The sequence below is a fragment of the Falco cherrug genome, chromosome 6 (assembly GCF_023634085.1).
Source record: "Falco cherrug isolate bFalChe1 chromosome 6, bFalChe1.pri, whole genome shotgun sequence".
Taxonomy (NCBI): domain Eukaryota; kingdom Metazoa; phylum Chordata; class Aves; order Falconiformes; family Falconidae; genus Falco; species Falco cherrug.
This window is the reverse complement of record NC_073702.1, coordinates 7400198-7424591: the sequence shown is the minus strand read 5'-3', so window position 1 is coordinate 7424591 and position 24394 is coordinate 7400198. Positions and strand designations below refer to the sequence as shown.

At 37.4% G+C, this 24394-nt stretch overlaps 1 protein-coding gene across 10 annotated transcripts in view; it reads left to right on the top strand.

Annotated features, from left to right (window-relative positions):
* The first annotated feature begins 373 nt into the window (after positions 1-373).
* DOP1A (DOP1 leucine zipper like protein A) overlaps positions 374-24394 on the top strand; it is a 68111-nt gene continuing 44090 nt past the window's right edge. For 2 of the 10 annotated variants that reach the window (XR_008732833.1, XR_008732834.1), the window contains exons 1-9: positions 458-472; positions 11959-12006; positions 12359-12549; positions 13843-14024; positions 16212-16382; positions 17998-18187; positions 18761-18859; positions 20014-20113; positions 22837-22946. Coding sequence is in view for 8 of the 10 variants with exons in the window: in XM_055714267.1 (XP_055570242.1) it covers positions 12412-12549; positions 13843-14024; positions 16212-16382; positions 17998-18187; positions 18761-18859; positions 20014-20113; positions 22837-22946 (990 nt within the window). In the remaining 2 variants the exon portion in view is untranslated. Of the gene's footprint in view, positions 473-509; positions 531-8086; positions 8104-11958; positions 12007-12358; positions 12550-13842; positions 14025-16211; positions 16383-17997; positions 18188-18760; positions 18860-20013; positions 20114-22836; positions 22947-24394 lie in introns of those variants that run through there. The other 8 variants (XM_055714267.1, XM_055714263.1, XM_027797976.2 and 5 more) reach the window with 6 other exon arrangements.

Here is a 24394-nt window from a genome sequence, read left to right as displayed (position 1 = left end):
TTCGGTGAACGATGTAAGTATGAGGCAAACCAAACACAAACACATACAGATAAGCCCCTTATTTGCACCAGCGCGTGTGTGCCCACCGACACGGTTTCCCGCGTGTGCCGCGACGCAACCAGCAGCAGCGAGGCCCAGGTGACGGCCGCCCGCGGCCCGCACGCAGCGCCGCCTCTCGCTCCGCACAACGCGCAGGTGAGGCCGCGCAGCCGCCTCCCGCGCCGGGCCCCCGCTGCCTCCCGCTACCGGCGGAGGGCGGCCCCGCCGGGCGCTGCGCGCTCCCGCAGCCGCACACCCCCGCCCGGCGCAGGAGCGCGCCTCCCGCCCGCTGCGCCTTTCCGGCCGCGGCCCGCCAGGGGGCGCGGAGCGGCGGCGCGGGGCGGGCGAGGCGCGCCGCAGTGCATGCCGGGAGCTGTCAGGGCGGTGCGGGGGTGACGGTGGCGGTCGGGCGCTTCCGGCTCGGGTCGCTCAGGTAACGCCGATCGCCCCGACGACCCCTCCTCTCCCTCCTCCGCCTCCCCCCGCCGCGGGTAGGCTGCGGGGCCTGGCGGCCGCCGCTCCCCTCCTCCCTCCCCGGCGCCGCGCCTGTGTTGGGGAGGGCGCCGCAGCCGAGCGGGGTCCGTGCCGGGAGCCGAGCCGGCCCTGTCCCCTCCCCTCCCCTCCCCTGCCCGTGCCGGGCCGCGGGCACCGCCGAGGAGGGCGAGGGCCGAACCGGGCCCGGGCTGGCTGTGGGGGCGGGGGACAGGTACCGAGGACCTGGGGAGAGCGGTTAGCCTGTTAATTGCCCTGCGTCAATTAGCCTGTGGCACCTGGCTCGGCGACTGCCGCTCCGTGGCCACCCTGCGCTCGCCGGTGCTGTCCCTCGCAGCGCACGGCGGCCCGGGTGGGTGCCCAGGTTGCCTTCCCCCCCCTCCCCGCCCCGGCACCTACCGCGGGCGCTGCTGGCCGGGCCTGGTTTCGCCCTTCTGGAGGGGCTTCCTCGGGGACCTCGTCCCGGCTGGGAGCAGGCTCGGCGTTCGGCTGCCACGGCAGTCCTGCTTTGACCTTGAGCGCAGGAGGGCTGTGGGCCTCTTTTGGGTCAGGTTCCTGGTGGCTGCCTTGCCTGCTTGGGTTGTTGCATGTGATGTTTGGAAGGATACGTGGGGCATATGGCTGTAGTTTGTGTAGTGCAGCGTTAAATTTCATCTGTTGATTCAGGGGTGGCCTTAAATCTTGTGACGCCCACTTGTAAAGCATAAATACGTGAGAATTTCTGGTGTTAAATGTTTTTTAGAAATAGCATTTGCATACCTGTAATAATAACCAGAAAAGCCTAAACAGTTTATCTCTTTAAGTATCCTAAAATATGCTGGCTGTGGGGTACAGGTTTTGATGAGCTTGTTCTGGGTGACTCAGTCCTTGTTTTTTCATTGCTGATTAGCAAGGACCCTTTCACTACGGGATCTTCTTTCTATATGCAGTAATGGTGAATTGTTACGGCTCTCAGGTTAACAGCGTAATGTGATACCTGAATTCCAATTATAGGAATGGGAAGGCTCTATCTAAACGGTAGTGGGCTAGATGCTTGCAGGTAAGAAGAGGGCATAATATAAGGTTGAAGATCATGGTCTTTCGTTTTTGTTGCCAAGCCTTGGTCTATCTGTGTTACATACTTAGGCTGGTCTGGCTGTCAGATTTGCTTCTTTGTTGGTTTTTTTTTTTGTTGTTGTTGTTTTGTTTTGGTTTGTTTTTTTTTTCTTTTTTTTTAAATATTGGTAACTTCAAAACCAGGCTGAAATACAGTAGACCATTTGCAGGTCTAATAGTAGTGTGATGTCTAAATATTGTGGTTATCCAAAATGTATAGTCATTTTTAATATGACGTGGAGGAATGTCATGTGGAGGAATGTCAGTCTGAAAGCAGTCAGAACGTTAGCAGTATAATTCCCAGGTTTGTTTTAACTGAAATGAGAATAGGCACTTCTGGAATCTAAGCAACCTGTATATGACAGATGGGGAAGCAGAGACTGAATTTCGAACTTACTGAATGTCTCACTTTCCGGGCTTGTTGGTAGCACCTGTGACAGTGGATGTCTAAACAACATCTTGCTAAGACAAGTTATCCTATGTCTTCAGTTACTGGAATGGCTGTGCATTCGAGTGGATAGTTATGTTCACAAGTTAGGCCATTTTTATACCAGTAGTGCAAAAATACTGGTACACTGACCACTGGAAATACTCATCACGGGCACAGCAAGCTACAGGGGTAAGAATGCAGACGGTCTGGTGGGCTCAGCCTATATTCTTCTGCCATTGTTCTCCATTTGAATAAGGGGAGGATGCTTCCACCTGCTCTCTGCTGGCTTAGTTTGCTTGACTGGAGTTACTGCAGTCCACCTTTAGTGTATTCTTGCCTAGCTGGGAATGATTGCTTAGCTGGGCTGACTGAAAATGCTTGTCACTGTTCTACTTTTTTTCTTTTTTATTTTGGTGTTTACATTGTATTCAATATGTAGTGTGTAGAAGATAACCAAGAAGAGGTATGAAGCATGTTGTAAAAAAAAAAAACTATTTTGGAAGTTGTTGAGAAAAATAGGAGATAGAAAAGAGATTAAACTAAATGATACCTCCTAAAGCGTGAAATGGAAAAATGGAAGTAATTTATTGGTATGCACATAAGTTGTCTTTCAGATTAATAATCATGTTGCCCTGACTTGTAGCTGAAAAGAAGTTGAATGATAAATAGAAACAGTAAGTGTTGCATTTCCCTCTGAGAGCTTGGGGAGAAGAAACACTGCAGGATGAACAATTTCATCCCAGTAACTGAAACAAGAAATGCGAAGAAAGCACCAAAGAGACTCAGTAAATGATTTCACTAGTCATCACATCCCTATTTTTATCAGAAACTTGTACTTCAATATAAGCATAAAAAATTATATAAAGCTGAGCAATGGTGCTTTGCTGAATTTGGTTTCTAGGATCACTTGCAAAAATGAAAGGGGATTTAACTTTATGTTTATGTTTTTTTCTGGCTTACTTCTGAGGATAAGGAGTGTGAACAAGTTTTGGTCCAGCCACCGTTTTCTAAACAGTCAGAAAATGATTCTGCTTTATAAATTCCTTTGAAATCTCTGCAGAATATGTGAAATTGGATGCATTGCAGAATATGACCACAATTTAGATAATGCATATACATTAAAATCAGAATAAAATGATATAAATTAATTAATTAATTTTAAATTTCAACCAGCAATATCTTAGGACCCTAGGGTATAATAACAAAGGAAGTTGGACAAAGTGTTGCCCAAATGCATTGTATTAAATGCTTACCTGAGTAAGGTGATGATAAGGATATGAAAACTTCTGACATGTTTTTGTGAAAAGAAGTATCAGGGTTGTTTGGAGAGAGAACATTAAACTCTTTTGAAGCTACATGTTATCACGGCAATGGGTATGGATGAATAAAAGGTTCATCTAAATTTTCAGTGTTAAAGTTATTGTAGAAAAATAATAAAAGTATAAATGAACAAGTCACCATTTATTTTTATTTTTTGTGTTAAGTTGGTAGATTCTGTGTTAAACTGTGTACTGGAATATTTAAAGAGATGTCACAATGTGAAGGCACAGTGTTACCCTGCAAGCAAGGCTCCTCTCTCAGTAGAGTGCTGCAGGCATTTATGTAAGACAGTGAAACTGATATAGGTCCTGTTTTTGTCTACCAAGCCGAAAAGAATCCGGAAGTTGGCAAACTCTCCTTTAAAACAACCTATAGTACAAATCAAAGTTTAAACGTAGTACTACTGGTTAGAGATTTTCTTAATTGTTAAGTTTGCTATAGCTTGCATGTTTGTTTGTTTAACAAACATGTTGACAGTAAAAAATAAGCAAGAAGAAAAAGAATACCTCAAGATAAGTTTTCCATCAGTAAATGCTTGTTAAAGATCAGAAGAGCTGGCTAGTTAAAAAGGAATTCTTTTCAGGGAGGGTATAGTAACCGTTTGAAGGTATGAGGTTGAAATGTAAAAGTGAAAATAACCTGTAGTTTATTTCAGGAAACTTGTCTTGTTATTGTGCTCAGACAGGTGGAGAGAATGTAACTATTTGAAATTATGTACTTACTTATCTGTCATTCCTCAACAGAGAGGACAGTAGCCCCAAAGCCTAGTCAAGCCTGTGAGACTTGGACAGTTCCACTGTGGACAGGAAAAGCACAAAGCTCACCGTGCTGACAGGTGGCACCAGAGCCATGGGGAGGGTGCAGTTGCACTGACATGGAACATACTCATTTTCTCTTTGGTAATGATTTTTCCAACCCACCAAACTTGTGTGCTTACTGTGGATTTAGCTATGTCAGATAAATACCTTCCATATTCTGTTTGGAGTTATTCAAGCAGCCTTATTTCTAGTATGCAGTCTTAGGATCTTTTTATGGAGGTGGGGCAACTGGTAACTGTGCTATGTAGCCTGTTTCATTGTGCATAACTGAAAAAGGCCCTACCAACCCAGGCGCAAGCTTACCTTATTCAGCAGGGCAACAGTCTGTTTTGCTCCAGGGAACAGTATGTGATACAATATATACAATGTTATAGTTAATTTCTGAGTAAGGATTTTGTGTTTCTGTTAGGCTCTGCATTGTCGAGGTGACTTATTGACTCCAGGAGGTTACATTTTTCACGTATTTAAAAAAATATAAAAATCTTAAATGTCATATTCTGCATTTGGGATTGTTGGGATGTCAGCCTGGAGACTGAAATGAAGATTATTGAAAAAAATGCCTTTACCCCAGTTGTTTACATTTCTTTGATGGATGCATTGCTGCTGTAATTTAAATTGGCTATAAAGATGGTAGCTCTGAACTGAGATGAAATGAAGTTTAAGGAGGAAACCTTCTGCAAACATGTCAAAAAAGTGCAGGTTAAATTCTAGGTATTCTTTTTGTTTTTCTCTCTCCTTCAAACGTGTAATTGAATAAGAGGTAAACGGCGATCAGTTCTAGATCTAGGTTGAAATATTAGTTGTTGAAATACAGTGGTCAACAAGGGGGAGAAGGGGACGAAGTAAGTGAGCATTGAAGGATAACTACAAATTCAAGGAAGAATTTCCCCATTTCTCTCTATGTTGTGTTATTCTGACTTAATCATCATTTTTTCTAAGTCATCTCTTTTTCTAAAAGACATTAGATATTTTGCATATTTAAAATAAGCATGGATGTCTGTAGTTTTGTTCATTTTAGATGTAAAATGCATGCTGATTAAGTTATAGTAGATAGATAATTCAGGAATCCTTTTTTTGCTAGAAAGGAAAAAAACATGGGAAAATAATATTTTAGGAAGAAGAAAATATTTTCAGTTCATGGTTGACCTGAATTATAATCAAGAAGATGCAAATCATCGCCTTTCATTTACTGAGTGATGGAAGTTCAGATCTGTGAAATCTGAATGTTTGATTTGATCTCAAGAAGGATGTGGTATTTTAAAAGTAGAACATTTAAGATTCCAGTGTTTATGTAGTGCAAGAGGACTTAACTGTGGAAGACAGTCGATGTTATGCTGTCATGCATATATATACAGACAACATACCACATTGTCACTGGAGCATCTGTTGTATGCCACTACAATGCTTTCATTGGCTAATATCTATTTATTTTGCTTTATTCATATTTTCTGGAATTAATTTTTAACTATTAGATGTGGTTAAAATACTTATTTGGCATTAAGTCAAAGTTTATTTTAACAGAGGAAACCTTTTATTGCTTTATTACAGCAGCACTTGGAGATCCCTGTAGTGAACAGGGCAGCTTTTCTCTTCATACTTTGCCACAAATGGTAAGAAGATCCAGAGTAGCATGTAGGCAAGAGTGCACAAGGGCTGGAAGAGAAGGGATCAGTAGTGTTCTGTTGGTGGGTCTGGAATCAAAATTTCAGTCTGGTATATCAAACTGTTTTGCAGTTCACCTGCAATATATTGAATAGCTGCAATAAAATAGAAGTGAGTAGAGAGGTTAAAATGCCACTCTAACTTTGTTTTTAAGAGGCAATTGAAAGAGACTTGTATTTACCAACAAAAGTAAGAAGTCTTTGGTCACTTTCTTCTCCCTCTGATAAACAGATAGACATGATTTGATACTTACTTCTGAAAAAATATGTTCTATAGCAAATACATTCACTTGGAGATTGTTCATAATTACAAATTTGTTTTCTTAAACAGTGAACAGAGAAGTTGATTACTAAGAAGGCTTCTTGTAGATTGCTTATGAATTTTTAAGCTTGTTACTTGTTCTTTCTGAACTCATGTCTGGTATGTCAGGCTTCGAAATACCATAAAAAAGCAATAGAAGAAAGAACATTTTACATACCTTATGTATTTCCATTAGTCTATGTTCAGTGGTAGATTTAGAGTTTTATTCCAGTCATCTTTCTTTTGTGACTTCCTGTACCTGCAGAGGAAGTGTACTTAGTTTCTTTTTACTGACAATTTGGTTTTTGTGTAATAATAAACACAAATAATTAACATGTTTTGCAGATTCTAAAACCAGAAGGAGGGAGCTCATCCAGTTGGGTGCCTACTCTGACCTCTGTAGTTCAAGCCATAGGTTTTCTCTATTTAATTCTTGTTCGATGAGAATCACTCTCAGGAAAACATCTTGTGTTGATTTAGCAGTGATTGCCAGTGTGGGTAACACACAGATTGTTGTGCTAATTTAATTTAATTTTGTCATGGAAAGGAATTTGAACACCTAAAGCAGTGTTGGTTTTCTGTGGAAAAATGTAATAACCTGTTTCCATTTGTGAATTTTGCCTGGCTGGAAAAGTGTACTGGGAAATTTTAAATCACAATATTAGATCTTATTAAGTGCTTGATACTGTTGCAGGATACTAACGACATCTTGGCTAATTACAGTTAATTATATAGTCAGGGTTGGTTTTTTTTTGCTTTATTTGGGTAATATGTGGGGATTTTGCATCTTTCATTACTGTATGGAATAGCAATTGGCCAAAATGACAAGCTCAAACACTTCTTATTTTTCAGAAGACATTAGAGATGCCTCTTTAAAACAGTCTGAGATGAGGACTCTGTAGAAAGTCAATTTAGAAATAATTAGCTGCAATTGGAAAATCTTCATCTTTGGTGATAGAAGAATATGTTTCCAACATTTCGTTTTTATCTTCAGAGCCTAGCCTGGGATTTGCAGTATTTATTTTGCCATTCATGCTTTTAAATGCTTCTGAGAGAAAGCAAAGCATAACAAATTACCAAATGACAAGGGTTCTGTTTGTATTAAGTCTATTTAAATAAAAATGTGTTTCTGCAGTTACCAGCTTGGTATATGGGCAGTGTACACAGCTTAAAAAGCAATAGCTCAGTATTGTGAAATTTTAGATTTTTCTCATCTGCTTTTTTATTATCTATTAGTTCTTTTACTTTATGTCCCGTAGCCACACTTGAAACAGTAAACAATTTTAGAAAAAGCCTTGAAATATTGCAAAGCTGAAACTCAGGAATTCAAAGGGAGCAAGTTTATGAGCTCAGGTTCTTCTAGTACTTGGGACAAATCTTGAGAATGTTTTAAGTGACATGACATACACAGATTTGTGCTCCACAGTGATCAGCCCCTTGACCTCTACCAAAGTGACCATTGCAGTGTTGCAGATTGGTGTGAAGCAGACAAATAGAGCAGTTCTGTGAGGCTTGAAAAATGTAAGAGCAGAACAGTAGCAAATCAAACCTGAAGAGGAGCTTTAGGGTACAACAGATACTGGAGAGCTTTAGGAATTAGTGGGAAGTCTTAGAACATTGTGATTAAATTGAGACAGAATCTAAATGAAAGCAGCTTTTATTGAGTAAATGTTGATAAAGCTGCTGTTCTTCTCAATCAAGTTTCTTTAGGTGAAAACCACTTAGAGCCTATTAAACAGGTTAGTAGTTTGTTGATGTGAGGCAGAAGGCCGTTAGGCATGCGAGCTGTGAAGGATGAGCACTTGCTGTGGAAAACACAGCTGTAGCAGTATCATCTTAATACGACTCAGAGGAAAACCAGGACTCCCTCACTGATGAAAGGAACCGAAGGCTGGTCTGTAAACACACTATGCACAACTCCCAGCAAAAGGAGATCCACAGCCCCAGGTAACTGCTTTCCTTGTCAAAGTCATGCTCAAAGACTACAGACATCTAGGAATATACAGAATTGTGCAGTGTCTGGTTTTTAATCCCCACAAGAAGGTGAAGTAGAAGGTATTAAGTGTCAAGACCTACTTCTGCAATCACTTATGATTTAAAGGTGGTTTTATGAAATAGTTTGAAAGTGTATAGCACTGCTTTGGTAGTTTTCTTCTCATGGATAATAAGTCTTCTGCTCAGACACCCCCTTTTACTTTTTGTCATCCATTAGGAGGAGGTATGGCCGTCTAACAGGTCAGTGATTACCTATGTCCAAACTCATGAGAGTGACTGAATCTTCAGTCTGAGAAGCTTGTCAGATCTCATTAGGAATGCCAAAAGGGGGGAACCAGCAAAAGCAAAAGAATGGTGCTCTTAATACCTTGTTCAAAACGATAAATAAAGACCATTAAAAGGGAAGTTGGCCCTAATGCTAAATGGTGATTGTAGAATGGCAAGATAAAAGTTTTATGCTTTGGGATGTTTGATGGTGTGGCAGAAACTGCTATTTTTCAATGATTTTAGTCTATTGAATTTTATTATTTATCTCATTTTTAAAAGTAGTAAATTCTGAAAGGTTAAGGGTGTGATACTTACAAGGAGGTAGACATTACTAAGCTTTAACATTGTATTGAAATACCAGTGCTGTAAAATTAAGTATTCTTAGATCTGCGGTTTTATTTTCGATGAAGAGAACAGAAAAGTATCAGTAAGAATGCATGACAGAAATAAGAAAATATTATTTTGGAGTATCTTCAGGCTAAGCAAAAAGTAAATCTTGTAGGACAAGTATAGTTTTACACGAGAGCTAATAAAAATGGATATTCCTGTAGTTTCAGTGGTCTTGGACTACAAATAGTGCCAAGTTTATAAAAATAATACATAAGATTTACATAGTATCTTCTCTGCATCCAGGACTTATTATGGCTACTGATATGGCTTGGAAGATATATTGTTTAAAATAGAGGCTCTTTATTGTGGGAAAAATTCTTTCTCTCCCTGTAACCTTGAACTATATAAACCCTTTTCTTTTTAAGAAAGAAAAATGAGACCATAACCATAGAGTAGTAAGAAAACAGTGGTTTTTTCTTCTCTATACAAAACTTCAAAATTACAAAATTAGCTAATAACATATGGATAAATGTAAACGTCAATTACATGGCTAAAGTAAATGCATTAGTATAAGCTGTGTGCAATAGACTTGTCTAAAAGTATAGGTTATTCAGTCAAAGTTGTTTTATGTTTCTAAAATGAATATTATGATCAGTTAGCAAGTCTGAAAAAAAGCTGCCTGTTTAACCCCATGTTCCTGCTGATTTTGTCTAACCTTTGATAATCCTGAATCAGTCCACTCTCAACTTTCAGGTTTTTCAAGCACTTGAGGAAGACAGAGCCCTGTTTTCCACTCAGCCAGAAGCGGTTACATTTATGCTTTATTACAAACCTTTTGCACTCTTGTGTGGATAAAAAAAGAATGTTGATGCTTTCTTCACTCAGAAAGCATTATTTGCTGTGTCAAGTTCTTTCTCCATCCTTTGTGCCTGAAAAATGAGAGTTGTGCTGCTTTTGTATGTTGGTCCTTTCTTCTTTTTTAGTGTTAATACTTTATTTTACTTTTGGAGTTCAGACGTTGGCAGTTGTGCATCTGTCTCTTTGAGAAATCTCTTGGCATTCTACAGCTTTTTCAAAGCAAACCTGATCTTTTTCTGGACTTAATCCAAAGAAAGATAGTTATTATAAAATAAACCAACATGAAATAGATTTTTTAGATAAAAAGTAAGATGTAAGTGCTTTACACCAGTGGGGTATTGTGAAATCTGTCAGTTTGGCACTCAGGATATGTTTTTGAAGTAATGGTTTGCATTTCTGTCCTGCCTTGGAGACAATCTGTCATTATTAGTCTGCAGTTAGAATCAGGAGTGCAAAAGGTTTGTAATTCTTGGCCTTTTTATTCACTTCTGCTGTCCCAGTTCTTTTTCTTCCTTTTGCCTGTCCCTTATTTTTCTTTTCTTGCAACTTCCCTTACAGTGCTGAGAAACCAGGAGGCGAGCAATATAAGGAGAAAGATAGTAACAAGGATAAAGAAATTGTTAATGTGGAATTTTTGTTGTTCTGTAGAAGAAAAGATAAATGTGATGACAACAGAAGAGGGGCTTGTCTGGCACTGTATATGTGCTTCTGCGTGAAAGGTTAGGGTGAGAGGGTTCTCAAAGGTCCCTCTCTGCAACCCAGAGTGGCAGTGTACTGTTTCTGACTGAAGTAACACTTTTTTTTAAGGTTCTTCTAGCACTTAAAACAAAAGCAAGTTTGGGAGAATTAAAGCTTATCTTCAGAAGCACCTGTTAATTAAAGGAACACAAGGAAGGGAGCAAATATCTGCCAGGGTACTTTGCGATAAATGACGAGATTACAGTCATGAAATTTTGAGCCTGGTTTACTACTGTCTTAATGTGGAGATGCTGGAGTATAGCTTTTTTCATTTTACCTTGTGGAGTACTGAAAAGGTGACAGTACTAGTAGTGACATAGTTGGTAGGTTTGAGGGTTGTTTTAAGAACATGGCAAGGAGTTGGCTTTCAGGTAGCTAACCAGTCCTACCTAGGCTTTTATGTTGTTCACTCAGTGGTAACTCCTTATGAGAACTGTTGACAAAGTTATTAAATAGCAGCTTCATAACCATTTTGAGGGGAACACTAAAGGGAGGGATAGTTGTAGTACAAATCAAATGAAAATTTTTATGTCTCCATATAAAACATTTTAAATTGATCATATAAACACTTTGCTGCCTTTTATCATATGTTTTTGATGCATCTTGCACAACTGGAGTGTGTTTATTACATGAAGTATTACAAATTGAATTGAGTTTTCTGATTGGTCTAAAAACACTTAAACTTCTTCCGAAGTAGAATTTAAAGATGAGTGTTTTTATTGTCTCCATCAACTTTAGAACCACCAGAAATCAGAATGTCACTTCTTATTTCTGTTAATTCTTCTGCTCTATTATTTCACAGGGATTTTTCATTTCAGAGTCCTGCTATTTTGTCATATTGCTGCTTACTGGGAATAGGGGCCAATGAGGCATTTTCTCCAGTCCTTTCTGAAAGGGCTCACTGAAGCTGCTGTTTTCAGCATGACTCTATTTATCATACCTAGTAGACAGTCTGATGAATACAGCTTCTTTATACCTGTTGTGTGGTTTGTTTGTGGGTTTTGGTCTACCATGCTTCAGCCTGTGCTTCTGCATGCAATTTTCTTCCCATTTCCCTTTAATTAAGACAGAAGAGATCAGCATCTGCTGGGTGTGAGGTTTCTTCTGAAGCTGAGTATCAGAGACAGCTCCCAAAAGACCCCAATTAAAAGGGGCACAAAACCTGCCCTTTTCACAAACATGCTACAATAGAATTTCCCGTTATGAGTTGTAATTGTTTGGGGTTAAAGTAGCTTTAAAGTCATATTTCTTTTTAATAGTGATTGAATTTCATGAAATAAATAGTGTGTGGCCTATAAACGTATGAGGTGATGTTTCTGGAACTAGAATACCTTAATTGCTCTGTGTAAACTACCATGTGATGAAAATGTAGAGAGTAAATTGCAAAAGCCTCTGATTACAGAACAATAGTAAACATATACTTTTGTTGTGCATTGATGATGAGAATATAAAAACAAAGTAGAGTTGCATCACTGAATTAGAATTCTAGGTCTTGTAAAAGCAAGTGTTGATGCATGACAGTACTACTGAATAATGTGTGACTATTGTATGTGTCCTTCATTCTTGTCTTTTGCCTGGAAGTGATTCAGTAAGATCAATATTCTCTGTTTTCAGAAGGGCTGATTTGTGGAAGGGTGGGTTTTTCTGGTGATGGACCCAGAGGTGAGGAAAAAAAAATGAATCCCTTTGTTGCATTGTTTAGAATAAAAAGCTTTTTGGGAGGGGCAGAACATTAATTTCCTAGGGGTTTTTGTTTGTTTTGTGTGGTGTTGGGTTGTGGTTTGTTTTTGTTTTTTCTTAAACAGAACTAGATTGCAAATATACTCTTTTAGACATGTGTTAAATATTTGTGTGCAATATGTTAGCTTTTGTTTAGAAATTGCTGTAAACTAATTTCAGTTTGATATTTTGTAATGCCTTTGAGGAAAATGTAGTGCTCTTTATAGAAAAGTATTTTAAGAATCTGTATCTGGAAACAATGGTTTCAGGGGGTTTTATTTTTTATTTTGAACAGGTAATGCCTGTACATGAATTGCAAGCTACTCTCTAGTGGGACACCGTGGGAGGATGAACACGGAGGAGCTGGAGCTACTGACTGATTCCAAGTACAGAAACTATGTAGCAGCTGTTGACAAAGCACTGAAGAACTTTGAATATTCCAGTGAATGGGCAGATTTAATATCGGCACTTGGAAAGCTGAACAAGGTATGCCTGACAGGTCTCTTAAGATTCAGGACCTGGCAAAGGGTATTGGTGTAAAAATGCAGAAGTGCAAGGTTCTAGCGGTCTAATATTCTTGCAAATATTCTAGCAGTCTGAGCCAAATATTGCCTGTATGCAAGGAGCAAACAAATCAAACAAATGCTTTTCTAAGACTTACAGTTGAACCCTTTATAATTGTAAGTAAAAGGAAAAGTTATTTACATTTCTAGGGGAAATAAATGCAACATCTTTTTCATTACAAACATTTAATTCTAAAGTCATTCAGTGTTACTGAAGTAGTGTGAAAAATAGCTGGTATAAATATCATATTTATATTCATAATATCACAATATATATCACGTTTATATTCATAAATATTTTTACAAAGCACAAGTTACAAGATGGGCTGAAATCATTCACTGACCAGAGAATGTTATTGTTCTGATTTGTTTTAACAGTTAATAAGCTGAATGTGTAATATCATCATGATCTTTAATAGCAGTTTACAAATGAATACCGATCCTGATATCCATAAAAAAAATCATGTTCTAATCAGTCCTGTATATTTCTAGGGATCTCCATCGAGTTCCCTTTACACACACACTCCCCAATATGAAGTTTTGCAGAATTTAGCATAGAAAGTCACGGATCTGATGCATTTAAATTCTACCCTTTAAACGAGGAAAATCAAGAATGACGGTAAAGTGGGCAATGCCAGTGGCATAATTTCTTTGTGTAAACTCCCATTTGTTTCAGTTTCACTGATTGTGGTAATACTTGCTGCATGTGTATACATAGTGAAGGCTATGGTACTGGGAAAGAAAAATCTGAAGATGTAAATGCAATTCTGTGTCCAGTTCTGAAGTGATTATATAGTTTCAGGCAGTGGTAAAGTTTTGTATGTTGTCTGCTCCATAACAGTTTCTTAAAGTTATCCCAGACTCGCCACCCACAGTTTAATAGTCCTCTTTGGGATGCTGGCAGTTGATTTTAACAGAGATAGTAATTTTTATCCTTAACAGGATGAGTAAAATGAAATGGACAAGCTGTAAGTAAGGAGATGATTGCAAGTGAAGTTTTGAATGCCTTCGCAATTCCATCTATAGCGAGTGTACAAGTGAAAGGCATTGCAAAGAAAAAGCTCCACAGTACCTCTTAAAAACTGAGGGTTTTTCTTGTGTTGTAACCTAGGTCTGTGTTGTGACTTACTGACCATGTTAAAGATCTCATGTATAAAACGTGCATTTGATGTTTAACTTGTGTTGTGCTGTTTTTCTTAACACGTTGATTTATCAGGTACTACAGAACAATGCAAAATACCAGGTGGTACCGAAAAAACTTACTATAGGCAAGCGCTTAGCACAATGTCTTCATCCAGCTTTGCCAGGAGGAGTTCATCGAAAGGCACTTGAAACATACGAGATCATTTTCAAAATCATTGGACCCAAGCGTTTGGCCAAAGATCTTTTCCTCTACAGGTACAGTGGTTTAAACAACACCATTCCAAATGCATAGTTGAGATGCTTTTGGTTTCCTACATTTTATATTAATAATATTGCTTTATTATATAGTAAGAAACAGTCTGTTTCTTCCCTCTTGTTACTGACGATTGTGTAGTACTCTTCTCCCAGATATTGTATATCAGAAGATAAACAGATCACCTGAACTTTTGTTAGAAACCAACTTTAGTGCTAGAAAACCTGGAATTTATTCTTTATTCATTGAAATTAACAAAACTTTGTGTATGTATGTTCAGTAATTGAAGTGTTAATGGTTATTTCAATGTATTCGCATTATATTTTTCTACTTTTTAAGTAGATTGGAAAAGAATTTGAGTGTATTTTATTGCAAGAAGCTTTCTTTTCCAAGCTATCAAATCAACAGAACAGAAAGATTGTCTTTTTTATTAGAATGGGGGGCAAGTACAAAATTTTTCTCACTGTCAGTCTCTAGAACTAGTGACAATGAAAAGGAAGGATAGCCTTGAAAAGTAAGTGTAGTGAAAATAAAATGATTCCTAAACTTCCAATAGGTTTTTGGTTGGGTGGGCAAGACATTAAGCTATTTATTATATAATGCATAGAGGGATGTGTGCATATCTGTATACATGCAGTCACACATGGTTCTTTATCCTTGGAGATTAAAATTTTGTCAGTTTGAGAAATAGTGGAATAGAATTCTGTTTAGGAAGCAAAGGTGTGTATTAATGATTGGAAATAAATTGTATGCCTTAACATCAGGTATTCTATCTTGCATTGTCAAGATGTTTATTTATAGTTGCATTTGGTGAGAGAGGGAAGTGTTTCAGTTCTGTTTTCACATGTTTTTAAAGATACTGTGAACTCATAGCTTGTGTTCTGGACTTGTTCAGTGATTCAGTAGTTGCAATATCTTGTTAACACTAAGTTCTAGGGTAGTGGAAAATGCTACCTTGTGTAATGTAACTATAAACCATTGTTGTGGATGCTTGGAAAAGACTGACATTCACAGTAAGGCATTATCAAAGTTTCCAGTATTTTACATGAAAGCAGAATGACAGTGTCTGAACATCAAATCTTAAAGGATGAGTAACAGCCTTACAAAGAAAGACTGTGGAGTAGTGTGCTGGTTACTGAACAAAAAGACATTTTCTGCAGAAAAAAAGAAACCAATTGACAATGGCAAAACAGTAGTTGTTCTAGATAGATAAAGGCAAATACAGTTTTTGCAAACACTTTGGTACTTTGGGAGGATTTTTTCCCCCCTCTCTAACATGGACAACATTGTATCCACAAAGATTTCTTTTTTGTTGTTGTTGTTGTAATTTGTAGCTGTATATTTTAAGGCCTTTGTCTCAAACTTACCTTTTTTACTGTTCTTTCATTTTCTTCTTCATGTGTTGAGGCTCTTCTGACCTGAGTCATCAGTGATTTTGAAACTTGCAGTTGTGTCCACATACCTTTGATTTTTGGTGCTATTTGTAATGATTTATGATATATATTAGCAATAGCAAAAATGTTTTTAGTGTGTAGGCAACTTAACTGGTCACATTTCTAACTTTCATGAGCTTAAGTTCATAGTAAACTTGAAAGATTCTTCCAATATTTTTAATCCTGTAAATGCTAAATCATGAACAGTGAATTTATTTTTAGTTTGAGAATCTGTTTTCAGACTGAATTTCTGAAGTAAATATATACTTTATTGCTACCTAACAGTGTAAATGCCTTAAAAGTTATCTTTAGGTTACTTGCTAAACTAAAACATTATTTTTCTTTTTTACTGGAAAGTATTTCTTTAACTGTCCTCAAATGTTCTCATCCATTCTTATTTTTTCTCAGTAAGTGCAAAGACAATGTATTGTTAAACACATTTTCCATTTTTATGTAGTTCAGCATGGGCAACATTAACATTTTGTCTTGCAGAGGTGCTTCTGGTTTATCATATTTGTTTTATTGGTGAAAGTCATCTCTGGGCCTTCAGTGCTTGCTGTCACAATACTAATAAAGCTCGTAATATTAACCTTGGCATGCCAACCTGCCAGTCTGAGAGGCAGTCATATTGTGTAGTGGTCTATGACTCTGCAAAATTCTAAGATAAAAACCTGATACTTATAACTACATTGGACATGCCTGTAGTTATCTCACATGAGAAGCTTCCTAAAAAACCATAAATTTTATTTTTCACAGTTCTGGATTATTTCCACTCCTTGCCAATGCTGCTATGTCTGTCAAGCCAACATTGTTGAGTCTGTATGAGATTTATTATCTCCCTTTGGGGAAAACTTTGAAACCAGGACTGCAAGGACTGTTAACTGGGATTCTGCCTGGGTTAGAAGAGGGGTCAGAGTATTATGAAAGGTAAGGATAGATATGTTAATGAGGTGATATGCTTGATTTGTGCTTTTTTTCCTGTGACTTTTCGTTAAATGCTTATAAGTAGATATTTTATTTGTTTTGATAGGTGGTATTCAATTTCATCCAGTCGTATTAATTGAAATGGAAAAGTATGGTAGAAGATTAATTTAACCGTTAGTTGTTCCTGTTATTGAAACGTAATTGACTTGAAGTAGCCTTAGTGTTATATGTTGGTCTCTGCTCCAAGTAACAAGTGATATGACAGGAGGAAATGGCCTCAAGTTGTGCCAGGGGAGGCTTATATTGGATATTAGGAAAAATGTTTTCACCAAAAGTTGTCAAGCATTGGAACAGGCTGCCCTTGGAAGTGGTGGAGTCACCATCCCTGGAGGTATTTAAAAGATGAGTAGGTGGGGCACTTAGGGACGTGGTTGAGTGGTGGACTTGGCATTGCTAGGTTAACGGTTGGACCCAGGAATTAAAGATCTTTTCCAACCTAAATGATTCTATGATTCTTGTTATGGATTGAGATATGTAACATCTTAGGAACATGCTGCTTGTTTCTTTTCTGTGGGTTTCCTCTAAGGCAGTACTGCTATATTACCCTTCTAATAATACATACTGTCTAAAATACATACTGCAACGGAGTTTAATATAACAAACAAAGCTTCCATCATTAAGATTTATTCGTTGTGATATCTAAATTGTCATTAAACCACCTATGTAAGAGACACCAATAATCCACCTATCTTTATAGGTTGTTGTTACTCTGTTTCTAGGAGGGGGTCCTGGGAGGCTGTAGCTTTTTTTTATCCAGCAAGACTAAACCCCACTTGAGTTATATTGCCTGTGGTGTATGGGGTGCTGAGGTAGAATCTTAACATATTAAAGGATGAAGTTACACTTCAAGGCTTTGAGTTCTTGGAATTATTTATGTACTTACATATTCTTGATATTTCCAGCTTCAGAAGCTAGAATTTTCGTGACTTGTAGGTGAAGAACAATGTAATGCTGTCTTTTTCTATTTCTGCATAGGTAGATACCCACAGTGTAGTTGGCATCACTACAACAGGGAACAAGGGGTACTCGGCTTGCCTTCGGGGGCCTACCATAGGGTGTAGAGGTGCTGCCGCGTGAGTGGGAAGAAATGAGGACAGGGAAGGGATTGCTTGTGCTCAAAGAATTGTGATATTTTTATGCCTTGTTATTGCCAGAAGTGCAGTGCTCAGTGCAAGGAATGAGAGGACAAAAGCCATTTGCTTGATTCTTTTGTTCAGTAGCTATGCTTTCCTGCTGTCTTTCTGAAACCTCTGCCTGTAGCAAGCATGGCTTTAAGTAGCAGATAAGGAAGTTATTTGGCTCTTTGTACAGAAGGAGCATATAAGGAGAAGCTGTGGGCAGGCAAGAGCATTTTGCAAGCCAGGTTGGCCCACAGGCCCACTGGTTGGATCACTTTGTTCAGGCTGCATTTTAAGGTTCAGTGTATAACGGGGGGCTTCTCTTGGTCTCTCAAAAAAAAATTTTGACCTTCCTGTAACAATGTGTATTTATTAAAATTGTAGGCCGGGGCAAGGGCTGTGATACATGTCTTAATTCAGCTGACTTGATTTTACTGCAGAACAAACACGCTGTTGGAGAAGGTTGCCTCGGCTGTGGATCAGTCGGCGTTCTACAGCGCTCTCTGGGGCAGCCTCCTCACAAGCCCTGCAGTTCGCTTGCCTGGGATCACCTATGTCCTCTCCCATTTGAATAGGAAGCTTTCAATGGAGGATCAACTCTACATAATTGGCAGTGACATTGAATTAATGGTAATGTTTCAGTTGTAATTGCAACAATGAAGACATTGCTGTTACTTATTTATATAATAATATACTTCCAGGGGATTAAAATGTATTCTCTATCTTTGAACGTAGACTTTGAAGAGATAAAAATGCCCGTTTATTTATTATAGCCTCAGTTCAGCTGATGGTTTTGTGCATAAGTATTGCAAAGCTCAGTTAGTTTCAGAACTTCTCTAGGTTTTGTATAAAACTCCATTCATGACACTTTTCAGTTAAAAGTGATTGAATTTTGTTGTATTTTTTTTTTTAAATGAGTTATTTTTGTCTCTTAAACTTAAGATATTAATTGGTAATATAAAAAAAGCAAAAGCTTAATGTTTGTATAGGTCAGGGAATCTTTATTGATTATATGTTTCATCAGTGGTAAAACTTTATTTTCAAATTTTTTCTTGTTTCATTATTCAGAATTCTAAAATAATTTCATTTTTGTACATATCACTATTTATAAGCTGTTCTTATTTTGTGAGTTTTCTTTTATATCTATCTTCTTAAAATAATACAGTAAGTAACTATTTTGGTGGTGGTCTGCTGTTACTTTAGGTGGAAGCAGTAAGCACATCGGTGCAAGACACCAGTGTTTTAGTACAGAGGAGCACGCTGGACCTTATCCTTTTTTGTTTTCCTTTCCACATGAGCCAGGTAGGTTATTAACATAAGAGAGATTCATTGTCAAACTCCTAAATCTACTCCACTTCTTAAGTCAGTAGCAGTATTCAGTCTGTCTTTGTTAATGATTTTCTCCAAGCTTGAAGCAGAGTCATATGTAATAATTTGATAGCTTTGGCTATTCTCATGTTTTGTGATCTCTGCCCTTCTGCTTTTTAACTTGATGTGTTAAAACTTTGAAGTTAACGTTAACTTCTGGATATGCAAACTCAATATAAATTATGATGTTTAGCTGACACAGAAGCTTTTAATTTGCTCTAATTTCATGAGAAAACAAATAATCTGTTCATGTGCAAGTTTCCAATTCTCAGTGTTCAAAAGCAGCAAAAGTTAATCCCCTTAGCATAACTGATTCAGAACACTAGAGAATTGAAAATGATTATTGGTTTTGGGTGAGTAGTTAGCCCTAGCAGTATGGGGAGACAGACCTTACAACTTCTAGGTATTTTTTTCTGGACTGCATTTATTCTTAGTTTTTAAATGATCTATGATTTTAAATTATCTAAAATATGTTTTTAAATGATCTATGATTAATTTTATCCTGGAGGAAAGTGCAGGTTTTCCGTAATTTCTAACAAATTGAGAATCAGTCCTGTAAGAAATTATGGAAAACCTGCACTTTCCTGTAAAGAATTGTGTTCTTGCTTGTGGAAGTGGTTTGTTCACATATATCGGTTACTATAGGAAAATTTGGAGTGTCTCTTATGTGCTAGAATAGTGAAAATATCAATACAGCATTTATTTTTTTTTAATAATAAGACTTATGGAAACATTAAAGTAGTAGAAGATTGAAAGGTATTTAAAATTCTTAAGTTATTTTTTAAAATTTATTTTTATATACTGGATTTTAGTTGAATTTGCTTCCAAGGCTTTTGCCTAATAAAGTGAAATGTAACAAAACTGAGCTGTTAATGGAGACAAGTATTTTTGCTGTTCGTGAAGGGTGCATACTATTACAAAGTGTCTATTCCAAATAGTCATGTTTTTGTTTCCTAAGAACAAAATTATGGGTTTTTGTAGTATTCCAAATTTAGAACATTAATATAACTATGTTTTAGTGCACATTAAGCTTCTAGCATAGCAAAATTACTTTTTATAGATAAATATAATCATGTTTCCAACTTCAGGCAACACGTCCAGACATGATCAGGATTTTGTCAGCAGCCCTTCATGTAGTACTGCGCAGGGATATGTCACTCAACCGAAGGCTTTACGCATGGCTTCTAGGTGGGTTTGTATCTCATTTCATTGTTCACTAGAAGTGGAGGAAGGATCATATGTTCATGAGCAGTATTTTGCTATATGACAGAGAAAGTTTCTTGGAAAAATGAAATCTTTAATTTGTATCATAAGGAAGAAAGACACTATCTCCATGAACAGAAAAGATGAAGAATGTGGTGCCAGAACTCTTTCCTGTTATATAAATTATTGGTACATTTTCATATAGCTGCAATTATGGGCCACATTAAGGGCAAGCATGGTGCACTGAGCCCATGTAAATAGATACTGAAAGGCAACTTCTGTCTACCTAAAAACATAAAATGGAAAAAATGGAGAACAGGCACTATAGAGTGTAAATGACAGTTGGAACGCAACCGTGTAGAAGGGATGAAAATAAAAGAATGCTGAAAAAACATTTATATTGCATTGATGGAGCAGACTTTAAGCTTCATTAGATAGTTGCATGGTTGAATTAACAAATCGCCAATCACTTACGTTCTCCATGCAAGTAGAACATTATTTCAAAACATTGACAAAACCAATCATTGACAGGATGCACACTTTTACTTCTGCCAAATGGCAGAATATCAATACAATACCCATTTAACTTTTTATATGAAACCAGTGTGTAAACAGAAGAGGGTAGCAGAAAATAATAGCTATTTGGAAGACCTAACTATTTAGGGAATCTTTAAAAACCCAGAAATTAACAAATTTTAGAAAACATTTATTCTTATCCAGCATGTTAATTTAAGATAATGAAGCCTGTTGTCATATGAAAATGGTGTGTTACTCTTTAAAACCGCTTTCAGCCCACTTTGAGAGAAGTCAGGATTTCTGACATGGGAGTTCCTAAGATTGTCACAGAAACTGGAGACAATGAAGTGTTTTCTGTACTTGAGGGGAAGTCTGTTTTATGGTCTGCTGTTACCTTTTTTGTTTGACTTCCCAGCTCACCAGCAAGCACATATGTGCTTCTCAGTCTACCCAGAAACCTTGGCAGCAGCTCTTGCATTTTTCCCACCTGATAGTTAAGACATCAGAGGGAGGTAGCCTGTGGGTGATTGGGGAGCGAGGAAATAGTCAAGGGGCATGAGAGAGAAATGAAGTTACAAAGGGAGGGAGGAAGTCAGAAACAGTGTTTTGCATGATGGGATTAGTTTTGTTCCTGTTGAAGTTGCAGGGGTTTAGAAAATAAATATGAAAAAATCCCAGCTTCTTTAGTTAATCATTTCTCAAGACACTGACTTGTGAATTACTTGTCTCTTGAAGAAAGTGAAATGCACTGTCATGTTCCATACCTACATTTTCCAGTTTAAGGAAAAAATAATTTCCAAATCAAACACTGCACTGATGTTTCATCAAAATTTGGTTAATTAGATATATGGTTTTGCTGTCATTGAAAAAGATATTTTATATGTTTAAAATATGTTGCTGTTTTAGTTGTTGAACTTTCTTCTGCAGCTATTTCATGAGCATAGTCTCCACTGAAAGATAATATAACTTCAGAAGATAGTTTAACAGTGACTGTTCCTGGTCCGGTTTTGTGAACATCTAGTACCTCCATCTGCTCTATATTTGGACAGATCTTATGGCAATATAGCTTTTTTGCTTGTTTTTCTTTAGACACTGTGCTGGTTTTATACTGTTTTATACTGATACTCTACTCCTAACAGAAAACATTAGGGGAAGGTGGGATCAGTTACGTTGAAAAACTCTGAAGTCTCATGTTCTGTACAATGTTAGTTAATTAGTGTTAACTATTCGTTCCTATTCTTTTATAACTGTGAGTGGTCTATTAACATTCTCAAGGAATAAAAATCACATTACATATCTTTAAGTCTAGTTTAGCTTAACCATTCTTAACAGTGGTTATTTTAAGTTGCTGCTAAAGGCTATGTATCTTCTCAGGCTTTCCTTCTATTTTTGTCACTTCGGGACAAAAACTGTGGAAACTACTGCTGTGGAACAGGGTGATACCCTGACCGACTTCTTGATTGATTTTATTTTTATTTTTTTATTTATTTATTTTCTTAAGCCTATTTTTTTGTAGAATAAAATATTTACTTGGTAAAACAAAAGATACAAACTTAGGAAACAAAGATCTGTCTCTGTGTAATTTTGAGTAATAAAACTGATTTTTTGTAATATGACTGATAGTCTAAGTGCCTTAGCATGTCTGTGTTTTGTGATAAATATATACAATACATAATTTTATTAAATTTTAATATAATTGTTCTTAATTACTCTTAAATAAAATTCAATATTTATATTATTATTTAAACAATAGTTATAGTATTAATGTAATATTGTGTGTCTATATAAAAATAAATTTTTATACTAGTAAATATTAATATTAAATATGTTTATATTTAAAATACTGAAGTTTGTGTTCTCATAATAATAATATTGAAATGTTTTTTGTGGGACAGACTATGTGGCTTGTGCAGTGTCTGTGAACGTTTGTTTCTTTTGTACAAGTAGTAATTTTGTTAATAATGTTGCATAAAAGTACAGTTTGTAATTTGCATGCAAACTGCTTGCATGGAATTATCATTTAGTTTCCTGTATTAAACTCTATAAAATCATCTTTCTCTTGCCAACATTACTTGGACTTCATCTTGGTAAGTTGTCAGTGCTAGTGTGTTGATTTCAAGTTTAAAGAAATTGGAAAAATATTCTATTAAGGGACAAATACTTAATTCATCTTGTTGTTTATCTGCTTGAAGGTTTTGATAACAATGGTGCCCCTATAGGGCCCAGAAGTACAAGGCACAGCAATCCTGAGGAGCATGCCACTTACTATTTCAACACCTTCTCTAAGGAGATGTTAGTCCAGGTAGCTGTATGATGTTTTATTGCTGCATGTATCTTCATAAATGGATGCTGATCAACGTTGTATCTTTCTTTTGACTTGCCATTTTGACATGACTGTGTAATTTCTCTGGTTTTGTGGTATTGTGTCCTGCTCATTTAAAACCTTCTCAGTGGAAAAATGAAGAACTGGGATAATGTGTTTCTTTAGGATAACAGTGTGATCAGGACAAATATTAGATTTCTCTCTCTCCTCTTCCACAATGAATGTAGCATACATGGAAGATATTTGATTATAAGCCCAGCACACTGGAGCCTGTTCTTTCACAAAGTGGCACTGGAGAATTTTCTTCTACTTCTGTAGATACGGAAACTTCTCTGTGTTTTGGGAGTTGCAGAAATTTGATCAGATAGTACTCAGAAGGTCTGAGTAAGAAGGGTCTTCCTCCTTTCTAGGCAAGGGGAATGTTTTTTCTGCTGTCCATTGGCAGTCAGGAATAGTTGAGCATAGTGGCAGTCATGCTGTTTGACCCTTAAAAGCCTTGCAAAGTGAGTTGTGAGATCCCCTGGCCTCAAGAACTGTGCTCCTTCTCTCACAGTAATTAAAGTATACAGATGTCTTTCAGGATGCTGTGAGTCTGATCTTGAGGTCAGGAAGACATTTTGTCATTAAGGCAAATTGATAAGGTCATGATTTTTCTGATACTCAGTGAGAATTGTGGGGCTCTATATGAGAATGAGCATGGGGACACCAATGTTAGTAGCTAACACAAGAATATTTAGCTCGTTACAACTTAAAGCTGATATCCAGCACAGAGCTCGCACTTTCAGTTTTATCTGAAGATAATGAGATCTACTGTTCTACTGATGAGGAAGAGACCCCAGAATTCCAGTGCAGCAAGGACCTTGTTGGAACTCTCACCCTTCTCTTGTCACCCTTCTGCCTCCCACAGCAGATTATTCAGAAATTATCCAAGTGTAGCGGTGAGGCCTGAATGAGATAGTTTCGCATGTACCTTCTATACAAAATGCGCTGAGCTTTTATTAATAAATGCCTATAATGTTGCTAGGTTGTGGTGGCCTTCATAAATCTATCCATCTTTCTAGCTTAATCAGTGTCATTAAAGCTTTTCTGTCTGAAAAAATTAACAGTGTAGAGTTGATAGTTAATTTGATTTTTTTGTTTGTTTTTGATTGTTTTGGTAGCAGGCACTACAGCTACAGTAGAATGGAGAATGGCCATTTTTTATAATGGGAATAATTCACATGTGTGTTTATTTTAAAGGTTTTTATGGACATTAAAATCCGTGGCTTGCTTTACATAATACAAATTGAACACGCCTTCAAAAACCATTTGCTGCTTTTGAAAGACTTTAAAAGCATTGCTCCTTTTTGCCTTCTTCCCTAGCAGTCTTTGTGTGTTCCTTTATCCAGTCCACCCTCATCTTATTCACTGATACAGTGTACTGAAAA